Source organism: Ceratotherium simum, chromosome 8, assembly GCF_057802395.1.
Source record: "Ceratotherium simum simum isolate JZ-2026a chromosome 8, ASM5780239v1, whole genome shotgun sequence".
NCBI lineage: Eukaryota > Metazoa > Chordata > Mammalia > Perissodactyla > Rhinocerotidae > Ceratotherium > Ceratotherium simum.
The window spans coordinates 1470074-1484871 of NC_141907.1; the positions used below are offsets into that span (position 1 = coordinate 1470074).

Below are 14798 nucleotides of genomic sequence, written 5' to 3' on the forward strand. Positions count from 1 at the left end.
TAGGGTTAGGGTGAGGGTCTCTGGCATCTCAAAGCACAGAAATGGCTCCCAGCACAGAGCCACATGATGCAGGGGTGGGGCCAGATTCCTCAGGCTCACTCTGCAACACTCCTCCCAGCGGGGCGACTTTGGATGACACTCACTTCCACGCCTCTGTTCTCTCACCTGAAAAGGTTGGTGTGAGCACTGAGCAAGTTAATGGCCGTGAGTGGTCTGACTGATGTTTGGTGCTTCGCAAATGTCATCAACGTTTGTGTAAACCATACACAGCGACTCACAAAATGAGCTCCACAGGCCGAGAATGATTTCTCTAAGGCACAGCCACATTTAACAGGGGCACAGTACCAGAGCCACCTCCATCTGGCCTACGAGTGACACCAAGACTTCGGCCGGGCCCAGGCGGGCCTGCAGCCTACCTGCTCCGTAGACCACAGAGTACACCACCTTCTTGGTCTGCTCTCTGTCCATATGCGTCACGCATTCTGCGGGAATTTCCTTCCTGCAGGGAAAGATGGCATGACATCAGGCACATGGGTACCCTGTCTGTAGAGAGGGCCGCAAGAGTCCAAACCACGCGCACCATCCCATCACAGTTCTTTCTCTGGAGGTTCTTAATGGTTTCAGATCAGGCCTGTCACATGTGTGACAGAGATATTCAACATCTGCAGTATCTGGCTCAGCATGGGCCCTCCAAACAGATGCTGACAGTGAGCCTATCGCCAGAGCCTATTGCAGCTGCAAGCTGGCCATTCCTAGGGTGACCACAAACCAAAACCAAAAAATGCTTTCACCAAAGGAGTGCCAACCCAACTTGAGGAAAGCCTGCTTCCAGTACTGGGGTGCTAGGGCCTGGTGTCTGGTCCCTTTGCAGGACTGGATGAGCAGCCTCTGCCTTGCCTCCCACAGATGGAGGGGCTGGCGGGTGAGCACCGTCCTGGGGTTACAGCACTCAGACAGAATAAGGATCAACTCAGCATCTGACCGGCATATGAACCACAGAGATCTGTAAAGATTAGAACCGAGATGTCTGAGGAGTGTGGGGCTAGCGGGGACCTGGGGCCCCTCCTCCTTGCTAGGCCACCCTAGCCTAGCCGCGGGCCTCATATGTACCAAGTCTCCCTGACAGAGGGAGCACTTCAGATTCAGGAGGAGAGAGAGAGAGAGATAGAGAGACAGAGGGAAGGAAAAAGAAAAAGAAAAAGGAAAAGAAGAAGAAGAAAGAAACGAAAAAGGAAAAGGAACCTGTTCCCCTCTTTGTGGTTGGCTCTGTGCTGGGCCCTCCTTCAGTGCTCAGCCAGGCTGTTGACAGTGCACCTTAGTCTTCACTTCCAGCTGGCAGTGAGCCTAATGATCAGCCTGAAGTGAAAGCTGAGGGTCTTCTCAGGTCTCTTCCAAGCGGGCATGCACTCTAAATTTCCCAGTGTACATAGGTGCTTTGAATGCCCTAACTTGTTAAAGAATCTCTCCCCAGCTTTTCCTCCCAAGCTTTCAACGCTCTATTATTTGCCTGGACTGTAATCTTTTGCTCCAAGCGGCTGCAGGTTGTTCATCTTACAATGTTTTTGAGCACGCTCACCACTTTTCTGCTCCGAGTGAGTTCTGAGTTAGGCGAAACAAGGCCTGTGTCAGTCTTCAGGCAGCTCCCAGACAAATTAGAAGAGACAAACACGATTCTTTGTGAATAAGGTCTGCTTGCTCCCTCTGGACCCAAGGAACAGGGTACCCACTCTGGGTACACGGGCTGCTATGTCGGCAGGGATGGGGCAAAGGCAAGTGGAAACACCACAAAGCTCTCCGACTGTTTTCAAGTTGCCTTTTTTTGATTCAGCATTTGCTTGGTTGCTGTAAACTGCTGACCGCTTTCCAGAGACCTGACAAGGTTGGTTCTGACCATTTTTGCTTGATTTTTGATGTTTTTGTCGGGGAACAGGCCCTCAGAGCTGTATACTTCACCATTTTCACTGATATCTTAGAGTTCATTACTTTTACCACCTGATTTCTAAGTACCAGTGCACTACTTTTTGTTCTTTTCCCACTGCGTTAAGCTATTTTGCCCACTTGTTTATCTCACCCTTGAACTTGGCATTGTTAACAGCTGTATTTAGATAAGAAGCAAAAAGCTCAAGTGTACCCACGCTCAGAACAAATATGTGTCAACTCCTATGTCACCAGCCCTTGCTCCCCACCCAGTTCCTTTTATTTTGGAAATCTCACAGGTGCTTCAAACCTGCCCAGGAAAGACACTGCTGACAAACTTACTAAGACTAACTTTCCCTGCCACCCCCGAGGGCTGAACGCAATGCAAGTGGATGATGTCTTGGCTCAAACAGACGGATCTGATGACAACTGCAGGGAGGGGGAGGAGGGAGGCATTTTGGAGCAGGGTGCCCCTCAACCAGACCACACAGGTGATCTCCCCTCAGTATGCCAACGGAGTTGGAGAGTTGTCTGAGAAAGCAGCATTAAACTCTCCCAGAACCTGCTTCTTCCCAGAGATCAAAGCATGACAAGATCCAAACAATATAATCAATAAATATATATTATGGACATACGTCAAAACCATGCTCTGTTAATAGAGAGTATACTTTCTTCTCGAGCTCATATGGCCTATTCACAATAACCCATCACCTATTAGGGCACACAGAAAACATCAAAATGTTGCACAAGGTAGAAATATTAAAGTAACACTCTGATCACAGAGCAAGAAAACTAGAAATTAAAAACCAAAACTAAAAAACCCCATCTACCTAGAAATAAAACAAAAAACACTTCTATCAGACAACTTTTGGGTGAAGAGAAATACAAACAGAAATTACATAATTTCTTTTTTTTTTTTAAAGATTTTATTTATTTATTTTCCCCCCAAAGCCCCAGTAGATAGTTGTCTGTCATAGCTGCACATCCTTCTAGCTGCTGTATGTGGGACGCGGCCTCAGCATGGCCAGAGAAGCAGTGCGTCGGTGCGTGCCCGGGATCTGAACCCGGGCCGCAAGCAGCGGAGCGTGCGCACTCAACCGCTAAACCACGGGGCCGTTCTAATGAAAACACTATGTGTCAGAGGCAATGGACTACATTTAAAGCAGTGAGGAAATTTCATAGCCTTAAAAGCCTATATTAATAAAACAAAAGAATAAAAGTATACGAATTAAGTTTTCAACTCAAAAAGCAAGGAAAAGAACAACAACAAAGCAAATCAAAAGAATACATAAGGAGGGAAATAATAAAGCTAGAATAAACTGAGGAGCAGAAATCAGTAAAGCTGAGAACAGCAAAACAGGAGATCAAATGAATAAATAAAAATCCTGGTTCTTCCATGCCTACCCAGACTAGGGAAACTAAAGAAAAAATAAGCAAGTGGGACTTGATCAGATTAAAGAGCTTCTACAAGACAAATGAAACCAGAATCAAAATGAACAGACAACCCACCAGCTGGGAGAAAATATTTGCAAAACATATATCTGACAAGGGGTTAATCTCCATAATATATAAAGAACTCACACAACTGAACAACAAAAAACAAACAATAGGTCAAAAAATGGGCAGAGGAAATGAACAGACACTTCTCCAAAGAAGATATACAGATGGCCAATAGGCACATGAAAAGATGTTCAACATCACTAATCATCAGGGAAATGCAAATCAAAACAACACTAAGATATCACCTCACACCCTTTAGAATGGCTATAATCACCAAGACAAAAAACAACAAATGTTGGAGAGGATGTGGAGAAACAGGAACCCTCATTCACTGCTGTTAGGAATGCAAACTGGTGCAGCCGCTATGGAAAACGGTATGGAGATTCCTCAAAAAATTAAAAATAGAAATACCCTATGATCCAGCTATCCCACTACTGGGAATCTATCCAACGAACCTGAAATCAACAATCCAAAGAGGCTTATGCACCCCTATGTTCATTGCAGCATTATTCACTATAGCCAAGAAGAGGAAGCAACCCAAGTGTCCCTCAAGTGATGATTGGATCAAGAAGATGTGGTATATATATACAATGGAATACTACTCAGCCATAAAAAAAGACAAAATCGTCCCATTTGCAACAACATGGATGGACCTGGAGGGTATTATGTTAAGTGAAATAAGCCAGAAAGAGAAAGACAAACACCGTATGATCTCACTCATATGAGGACTATAAACCAACACATGGACAGAGAAAAACTGTATTGTGGTTACCAGGGGCAAGGGGGGTAGGGGGTGGGCACAAGGGGTGAAGGGAGACTGACATGGTGATGGACAAACAAAAATGTACAACCAAAAATTTCACAATGTTATAAACTATTAAAACATCAATAAAAAAAATCCTGGTTCTTGTAAAAGATAAAACAGACGATAAAAATTAAACCATTAGCTGGTTTAATAAAAAAGGAGCAAGTACAAACACACAAGATAAGAAATAACAAGGAAAAGTAACTACAGATAGGCAGGAAGTTAAGAAAAACCTTTCAAAAATTACTTTGCACAATTCTATGCAAGTAAATTTGAAAATCTAGGTGAAATGGACAATTTTTTAAGAAAATACACTTATAAAAATTCGTCCCAGTAGAGATGAAAGTTCAACAGATCAACATCCATAGAAGAAATAGAGAAAATTCTTAAGGAACCACCCCACACAAAAGCACCAGGCCCAGATGGATTCAAAGGGGAATTCTATCAAATCTTTAGAGACCAAACAGTAACCATGCTGTATAAACTGTTTCAGAGTGTAAAAAATGAAGAAAAACATGCAAATTTATTTTATTAAGCAAGTATAACAGTTATACAAAACATGATAAACAGGGTATAATAAAGGGAAATTACAGACCAATATTTCCTATGTATATTGATTGATGTAACAATCCTACATAGAATATTGGCAAGCAGAGTCCAGCACTACATTAAGAAAATAGTACCCCATGACCAAGCAGAGTTTATACCAGAAAAGCATGGTTGGTTCAATGTTAGGAAATCTATTAACATAACTCACCACATTAACAGGACTAAGGAGAAAATTACATGATTACATACTTGTTGAAAAAGACCTATGACAAAATTCAACACCTACTCCTAATAAAAACTCTTGAGAAAATAGGAATAGCTGTATACTTCCTTAAAATTATAAAATAGTACACCTCAATCCTATAGCTAGCATCTTATTAATGGGGAAACACCAGAGGTGTTCTTACTAAGGTCAGAAACAAGGCAAGGATGGCCACTACCTCCACTACTATTTAACATTGTTCTGAAAGTATTAGTTAAATAATTAGAGGCATGAGAATTGGAAAATTTTTTAAAATAAAGGATATTTAGTTGCAGATGACATGATAGTATTCCTGGAAATCCCTAGAGAATCTACGATAAAACGATTCAGCAAGGTAGCAGGAAATAAAATTAATATAACAAGTCAATAACCTTCACATACACAAATACAATATTAACAATAAAGACAAAATACTTAGGAATAAACTTAACAAGAAATGCGTAAAACTTATACGAAGAAACCTTTAAAACCTCCTAAAAGACACAAAAGTAGACTTGATCAAATGTAAAGGCATCCTTTGTTCTTGATTGAAATGTCTCAACATCATCAAGATGTCAGTTCTCCTATGTTAATCTGTGAATTTAATGTGATCTCAATAAAAATACCAACAAGTTTTTTTATGGAACTAGACAGGGTGATGATGAAGTTCATATGGAAAAATAAATGCACAAGAATAGGCAGGAAAGTGGAACAGATGAGCTCTGAGGGGGAGCAGGCCTCCCTGATGTACAAACACACTACCAGTTCTCTATACTCATTGCAGTGTGGCACAGGCATATGAACAGACAGAACACCGGAACAGAACAGGAAGTTCCGACACAGACTTACCTACATACAGAAATCTAATATCATAAAGCTGGCATCTCTAATCACTGGAGCAAAGATGGACTTGATAACTGGTGCTGGGACAACTGGATAGTCATTTGGAGAAAGATAAAAGAAAACATGGGTAAATTCCTCTATAACCTGGATGTAGAGAAAGGCTTGCTTACTATGACTCAAAATCCAGATGCACTAAAAGAAAAGATTGATAGATTACAAAAAAGCCAAAACAAAACACCAAATCTTTTGCATGGCACAAAATACCATAAGCAAAGTCAAAAGACAAACAACAAACTAGGAGAAAATATGTGCAACATATATCAGAGATGAAGGGCTAATATCCCTAACTACAAAGAACTTTTGAAAATTGAGGAAGCAAAGATAAAAAAAAAATCCTATGGAAGAATAAAAATGGCTGAGAGGCATAAGGCAAGTTTGGTCTGTTGATCCCTGTTGGCCACCTTTAAAGCAGGGCCTCTGTCCCCTGGTAACCAAGAATGATTCTGGTTCAGCATCTGTTTGTCGAATGATCAAGTAGTTGCAAAACCTTAGCTGATCTGCCGCAAAGTAGCCCAGGTTTGTTGACTCTCCTGGGCGCAGAAAAGTCTGGAGTGGCTTAACACGAAGTATGATTAGTGTTTTGGGATGTTAAGCTGAAGGCTAAACTGTGAAGTTGAGGTCATTGTGGTTGGGAAAGCATGCCAGGTCTCTTGGCATTTTCTTTGATTGCTTTTTAAAAATTAACTTTATTGAAGTATAATTAACATATGATAAAATGCACCCATTTTAAGGTACAGTCCAGTGAATTTTCAAAAATGCATACACCTGTATAACCACCAGCACAATCAAGATACAGAACATTTCTATTACTCCAAAATGTTCCCTCATGCCCCTTTGTAGTTAAATCACCCCCACTCTGTAGCCCTAGGGAACTGCAGATCTGATTACTGACACTGTAGATTAGACTTGCCTTGTATCTTGTATAAATGGAAGCATACAGTACATACTCTTTTGTGTCTGGTTTCTTTCACTTACAGTAATATTTTTGAGACCTATCTACATTGCTGTGTATATCCTTAGTTCATTCCTTTTCATTGTTGATAGTTTTCCATTGTAAGCATATGACACAATTTGTATATCAATTCACCTGTTGATAGACACTTGGATTTTTTTGAGTTGTATATTATAAATAAAGCTACTAGGAACTTTATGCATTGGTCTTTTTTTACATGTATATTTTCATTTCTCTTGGATAAATACCTAAGAGTAGAATTGCTGGGTTGTATGCTAAGTGTGTGTTTACTTTATAAGAAAAGGATTTTTTTTTTTCCAAATGGCTATACAATTTTACACTCCCCACTGCAGTATATGAGAGTTGTGGTTGCTTCACATCCTTGCCAACACTTGGTATTATTAATCTTTTCAGTTTTAGCCATTCTAGTGGGTATGGAGAGGTACCTAATTGTGGTTTTAATTTGCATTTCCCTGATAACTAGTAATACTGAACATAGTTTCATGTGCTTATTGGCATTTATTTTATAAAGTGTCTCCTTAAATCTTTTGCCTATTTTGGGGGAGTTACTTGTCTTTCTATTATTGAGTTATAAGAGATTTGTATATATTCAGACAGCAGTCTGTTGTCAGAAATGTGTATTGTGAACATTTCCTCCTAGTCTGTGGCTTGCCTTTTCATCTTCTTTTTTGTGAGGAAGATTAGCCCCGAGCTAACATCCGATGCAAATCCTCCTCTTTTTGCTGAGGAAGATTGGCCGTGGGCTAACATCCATGCCCATCTTCCTCTACTTTCTGTGGGATGCTGCCACAGCATGGCTTGATGAGCGGTACGTCAGTCTGCACCTGGGATCCGAACCTGTGAACCCTGGGCTGCCAAAGTGGAGTGCACGAACTTAACTGCTACACCACTGGGCCAGCCTCACATTTTCATCTTCTTAATGGTGTTGTTCTAGAGCAGATGTTTTAAATTTTGAGGAATTCTAATTTATCAATTTTTCAATTAAATGGTTGGTGATTTTGGAGTCCTATCTATGAAATCTTTGTCTACCCCAAAGATGAAAAGATTTTCTTCCAGAATTTTTATAGTTTTAACTTTTATGTTTACATCTATGATCCATTTTTTTTTTAATAATTTATTTATTTATTTATTTATTTATTTTTCCCCCAAAGCCCCAGTAGATAGTTGTATGTCATAGTTGCACATTCTTCTAGTTGCTGTATGTGGGACGCGGCCTCAGCATGGCCGGAGAAGCAGCGCGTCTGTGCACGCCTGGGATCCGAACCCGGGCCGCCTGCATCGGAGCGCACACACTTAAACCGCTAAGCCATGGGGCCGGCCCTCTATGATCCATTTTGAGTTAATTTTTGTATATGGTGTGAAGAGCCAAAGTTCATATTTTCTTTCTTTCTTTTTTTTTTAGTGAGGAAGATTGGCCCTGAGCTAACATCTGTTGCCAATCTTCCTCTTTTTGCTTGAGGAATATTGTTCCTGAGCTAACATCTGTGCCAATCTTTCTCTATTTTGTATATGGCACACCACCATAGCATGGCTTGATGAGCAGTGTGTAGGTCCTCACCCGGGATCTGAACCTGCAAACCCTGGGCTGCTGAAGCAGAGCATGCAAACTTAACCACTACACCCCCACTGGGTCGGCCCCCAAAGTTCATATTTTCTAAGTGGATATCTAGTTGTTCCAGCATCATTTAAAGAGATTATTCTTTACCCCACCGAATACATTGGCACTTATGCTGAAAATGAATTAATCATACATATGAGGGTCTATTTCTGGATTCTCTTCTGTTCTAATGATCTATGTATCTATCCTTATACTAATAATCCACTGCCTTGATTACTGTAGCTTTATAGCAAGTTCTGAAATCAGGTAAAATTCTTCAAACTTTGTTCTTTTTCAAAACTGTTTTCAACATAAGTGCCAATGTAAGAGTTTTAATTTCTACAAGAAAATCCTGCTAGGATTTCCATTGGAATCATGTTGAATTTATAGGTTGATCTGGGGCAAATTGACATCTTAACAGTATTGAGCCTCCCAATCCATGGACATAGTATATATCTCTCTATTTGTTTAGGTCTTTAATTCCTCTCAGCAATGTTTGTAGTTTTCACTGTACAGGTCATACACATATTTTATTAAATTTATCCCCAAGTATCTTATACTTTTGGATGCTATTATAATCATATTGTTTTAATTTTTAAAAATTTTTTCAGTTGCTCATTGCTACTATATAAATAATATTGACTTTTATACATTAACTTTGTTTCCTGTGCCCATGCTAAATATTCTTATTGGTTCTAACAACAGTTTTTGTAGATCCTTTAGGAATTTTCTGTATACACGATGATGCTGTGTGCAAATAAAGACAGATTTACTTCTTTCTTTCCAAACTGCATTTTCTTTATTTTTATTATTGTTTATTTCTGCTTTATTGCACTGGCTAGAAACTCCAGTACAATGTTGAACAGAAGTTGTGAAAGCAGACATTCTTGTCTTGTTCCTATTCTTAGGGGGAAGCACTGAGTTTTTCACCATTAAGTAAGGTGTTAGCTATAGGTTTTTCATATATGCCTTTTATCATGTTGAGGAAGCTTCCTTTCTATTTCTGCTTTACAGAAAGTTTTTATAATAAATAGGTCTTGAATTATATCAAATCCCTTTCTACATCTATTGAGATGATTACGTGGTTTTTCTCCTTTATTCTCTTAATATGATTAATTACACTGATTAAGTTTTGAATGCTAAGCTAACCACGCATTCCCTGGATAAACCCCAATTAGTTATGCACTATTGTCCTTTTCCTATATTGCTAGATTTGATTTGCTAACATTGTGAAGGAATTTTGCATGTATGATCATGAGGTTTATCAGTCTGTAGTTTTCTCTTTGTGGAATGTCTTTGTCTGTTTTAGTATCAAGGTAATTCTGGCCTCATAAAATGAGTTGAGAAGTATTCACTATTCTTATATTTTCTGAAAGTATTTGCAAAAGATGGCATTACTTCTTAAATGTTTGATAGATTTTCTAGTGAAGTCATGTAGTACTGGAAAGGTTTTTATTACAAATTCAACTTTTTAAATAGATAAGAGGCTATTCAAACCACCTATTTCTTATTTTGTCAGTTTTGGTAATTTGTATCTTTCAGGAAGTTTGAGTTATCAAATTTATGGACATAAAGTTGCTAATTACATTCCTCTATTATTCTTTTAATATCTGTAGAGCTTATGCTAATGTAACCTTTGGTTTCTTTCATTTTCTATTTTTCTGTTTTTTATTACACTGATTTCTGCTCCTCCTATCTTCCTTCTACTGACTTAGGACTTAAGTTGCTCTTATTTTTCTAGCTTCTTAAGGTGGAAGCTTAGAAGCTTTGATAATTTATTTTAGACTTTTCTTATTTTCTAATAGAAGCATTTAATGTCATAAATTTCTATAAGTCATAAATTTCTAATGTCATAAGTACTTCTATAGCTGCATCCCATAATTTCTGACATGTGTTTTATCATCTAGCTCAAAATATTTTCTAATATCCCTTGTGACGTTTTTCTTTGACCTATGGGTTATTTAGAACCCGTATTCTTTATTTTCCAAATATTTGGGGATTTTCCATACATATTTTTTGTTCTTGACTCCTAATTTAATTCCTAATCTAATTCTGCAGTTGGTGGTGGATAATATTATTCAGGTCTTCCATATACTTTCTGATTTTCCCTGTAGTTGTTCTCATAAATTATTGAGGAAGTAGTATTGAAATCTCCAACTCTGCTTGTGGACTTGTCCGTTTTTCCATTCAGTTCTATCAGGTTTTGCTTCATGTATTTTGAAGCTCTCTTATTAGATACACCCCCTACATAGGACTGTCATATCTTCTTGATGAATTGGCCCTTTTATTAAATGTCCCTCTCTATCCCTGGTAATATTCCTTGTTCTGAAATCTAATTTGTCTGATATTAACATAGTCATTCAAATTGTTATCTGGTTATTTTCATCTCCTGGTTTTTAACTCAGGTTCTCATCCACTGGACTGCACACTGTGTCTCTCATGACCAATTCTAGGGTTAGGGAGAGTTTGGGCCTTTGTGAAGAGGAAGTTTCTCTGGCTCCACATGTCTGTGCTCAGACACAATGACAGGGAAGAAGGTCACCTGTGTTCCCTTCAGATTACATACCACGAAAAAAGTATAAAATTTTCACTAACTCTACTTGCTGAAATGGCCACTAATAGACACAAAGCAGATGTTCCATAAACTAATATACTTGGAGCTTGAAAGAATTTTTGAGAGGTTGGCTTATGCATTAGTTTCCTGTGGCTGCTACAACAAAGTACCACAAATTTGGTGGCTTAAAACAAGAGATATTAGAGAGATAGAGAGAGAGATAGAGAGAGAGATAGAGAGAGAGAGAGAGAGGGAAAGAATGAAGAATGAATAGGAACGGAATTCTGGCTAGCCGAAGGAAGACAAAGCTAAGTGGAAACAGTGACGTGGATGTTGGATGAGGAACAAAATACCCCACAGACATGGCCTTGGCCAACTAACAATAGATGGATATAGTCACAGTGGGTGTCCTAGGGGCCAGGGTATGCAAGAGGTCAGAAGCTCCCCAATTCAATGAAGCCAAACCTAGATTCCTGTTTAGTTGGTGAGAAACGGAAAAATGGAATGGAATTTGTATAAAAATAATGTAAATGAAATTCTTTCTAAATCCTTTGTCAAACCTATGCTTGACTTTGCCATCTATGCCAGAGGCCATCCCTGGGCAGCTGAGAAGTAGAGATGAGACTGTAATCAGGCCTAGAAATACCCTAGCAGAGACTGAGCAGAGGGTAGAGATGGAAGACTTTGCACTCAGGAGCACAGGAAGCTCACAATAAGAAAGGCCTGGCAAAGGGCCACCCAAGGACCAGGAAAGATGTCAGAATCCCAAAGGGAAAAGGAGGCAGAAGAGCCTCACTGCATCCAACAGGGCTGCTAGGACAGGCCTTGAGCCTGGACCCCACTGCGTGGCCATCAAAGGTGGGCAGTGCCTAGCAGCCAGGGTGTGGCTAGAAGCCCAGGAGCAGAGGGAGAGCAGACCAGCCCTGGAAGGCAATAGTTCTAGCATGAGTGTTTTAAGATAGACCAAGGTCCCCTTCTAAGGTCCCATCTAGAGCACTTTTGAGTTGTGGCCAAGACAAGGCCTGTGTCCAGCAAGGGGTGTCTGGGGACAGATGGCAGTTGTAGGCAGCCTCAAGCTGAAGCCCTCCAAAGGATGTGGGGCAGCCTACAACAATGAATCTGACTGCTTCAGAATCACTGAGGGAGCATCTTAATTAGGTTCCTCTACCCTAACTCCAGACCTACTGAGCCAGACTCTGGGTCAAGGCACTTAAAATGCTGTCCCAGCACAGTTAACGACCTGCCTGGAGGGCACAGACACAAGAGGGCCCAGAGACACAGGCTCCTTACTGCTTTTTGTTTTCTTGGTGAAAGGGAATTATCTCAAAACTGGAAAGAGCCCAGCAAACACTGTCAAGAGAGAAGTGAAATCTAAGGTAGGTGAAGCACTAACGAGGGGAGGCAGCCACTCCGTATGAATTCTGTCCCAGGTTTATGAGAACACACACGTTAGAGGACAAAACAGCATTCAGTTTCAGTGATCGTAACTGGAAGGAAACAGGAAGAATAGGAAAGGTGCCAGAAAATTAGAGACAACCAAATTGTCAAAAACTGACTTGCGTTATGATTATGATTATGAAAAGGGTATGATGGAGCAGACAGAGGGGAAATGGAAGATACAACATGGGTTTGTCTTTGACAACTCCTACTGGCTGTAGATCAACCTGCTTCCTAATAGTAAAGCATCTTGCCTTCCTGGAATAACTCCCACTTGATCGTGTGTGCTATGCCAGCTGTAGAGTGAAGCAGAGACCTGTTCCGTGTTCTGGGACTCAGGACCAGTGTAAACCACAGGAATCATCTGTTCTTTGGCGGTTTGAAAGCACTACTTGGCCTAGATGCTTTTTTGGTGCTTGTGGAAGTGCAGTTCTTTTTTCTTTTTCTGTTTCCTCTGAGGAGGTTATCGGTCTTTCAGATTTTCTGTCTTTTACTCTTTGGGTAATTTATATTTTCCTAGAAAATCATTCATATTATTAAAACTTACAAGTTAATTAGCAGAGAATTGTGCATGGTAACCTCTTATTGCAAGAGATGGTCCTTGGAAAAGACCGATTAAGAAGAAAAACTTCTAGCAAATAAGAAAAAATTACCCAACAAAATATTACAAGGGAATATTGCCTCCAAAAATCTGAAGGAAAATCATCTCCAACATAGAATTCTATCTCCAGCCAAATTATCAACCAAGTGTGAAACATTTTCAGACATGTTAGGTCTCTAAAAATTAACCTTCCATGTACCATTTCTGAGGGAGCCGAATGAGGATATGTTCCACCAAGACAATGAAGTAACCCAAGAAAGGGAAGTAGGAAATAGGAGATCCAACATAGGATAGGGGGAAGGGGGACCCCAGATGCTGGTGAGGAGAAGGCCCAGGCTGACAGATGCACACCAGGCACAGAAGGTGATCAGTCCAGACCGAGCGGGGTGGAAAGCTACAGAAAGGAATTCCTCAGGAAACTGAACTTGACAGAATATCCGAAGGGTGTGAATGTGTGCCATAGAAAGATCCTCAGCAAAAACTCTTGGAAGAAGTATTCCAGTAATAAAAGAAACAACTTCAAGAGTTGCTATAAGAAATATGGGAAGGAAGGGGAATACAATATTTTGGCAAAATTCATTGTTGGTTTTTCTATTTTCAAAAAAGCTTAGATCAAATAAAAGAGAAAATATCTGTGACTGCACAGGACAAAAACTCTAGACAATTTATTAACAGGAGTGGAGTGGAAAGGGGAGATTAAGGGACAAAAGGACATGCTAAATTACATGTTTTATTAGAAAGAAGACATAAATATTGATCATTTTAAGCAATCAAAAGAAGAACAAAAGAACACGAGTACTTACCCTAGCACCTGAAACAGTGACTGAAACATAGTAAATATTCAATAAGTATTAGTGAGTGATGAATGAAGAAATGAATAGGTATGATTCTTAAGTTAAGCACAAAAAGCATAAGAACAAATTTTAAATATATAACTTTTTTTTTTTTTTTTTGGTGAGGAAGATGAGCTCTGAGCTAACATTTGTTGCCAATCCTCCTCTTTTTGCTGAGGAAGAGTGGCCCGGGGATAACATTCATGCCCATCTTCGTCTACTTTATATGTGGGACGCCTGCCACAGCATGGTTTGATAAGCAGTGCGTAGGTCCATGCCCGGGATCTGAAACTGCAAACCCCAGGCTGCTGAAGCAGAGCACACGAACTTAACCACTACACCACCAGGCCAGTCTCTAAATATATAACTTTTAAACAACCTGGAGAGTTTTCCACTTTTGGTAGTGGCAGACTAGCATGTCGTAGATAAACCTTTCCATGCAGAACAACTATATAGACCAGAGAAAATATTAAAAAGTATCTATTCGAAGGCAAGAGAGAGCAGTAAGAAAGCCCAAGGCAGTAAGAACTTGAGAGACCATGATGGCAGACAGAGGGAAGTGCAGACTGTAAGCCTGATGTTTGGTGCCACATTCTGCCTTAAGGAATCTGCTAACTTTCAAGTGACAGTTGAAAAGCTGAGTACAGATTCCAGAAGTCTATGAGACTGGAGAAAAAGTTGGAGTTCAGGGCTTATCAAGAAAGAGGGTCCTGGGGCCGGCCCCATGGCATAGTGGTAAAGTTTGGTGTGTTCTGCTTTGGCAGCCTGGGGTTTGCAGGTTTGGATCTCGGTCGTGGACCCACACCACTCGTCAAGCCATGCTGTGGTAGCGACCCACATACAAAATAGAGGAAGACTGGCACAGATGTTAGCTGTGGGCTAATCTTC

The 14798-nt window shown here is 40.1% G+C and overlaps 1 protein-coding gene across 1 annotated transcript in view; it reads right to left on the bottom strand.

Moving 5' to 3' along the window:
- POLN (DNA polymerase nu) overlaps positions 1–14798 on the bottom strand; it is a 188540-nt gene that overhangs the window by 26235 nt on the left and 147507 nt on the right. Inside the window, 1 exon segment of the mRNA XM_014788829.2 lies at positions 417–499. Coding sequence (XP_014644315.2) covers positions 417–499 — 83 coding nt within the window.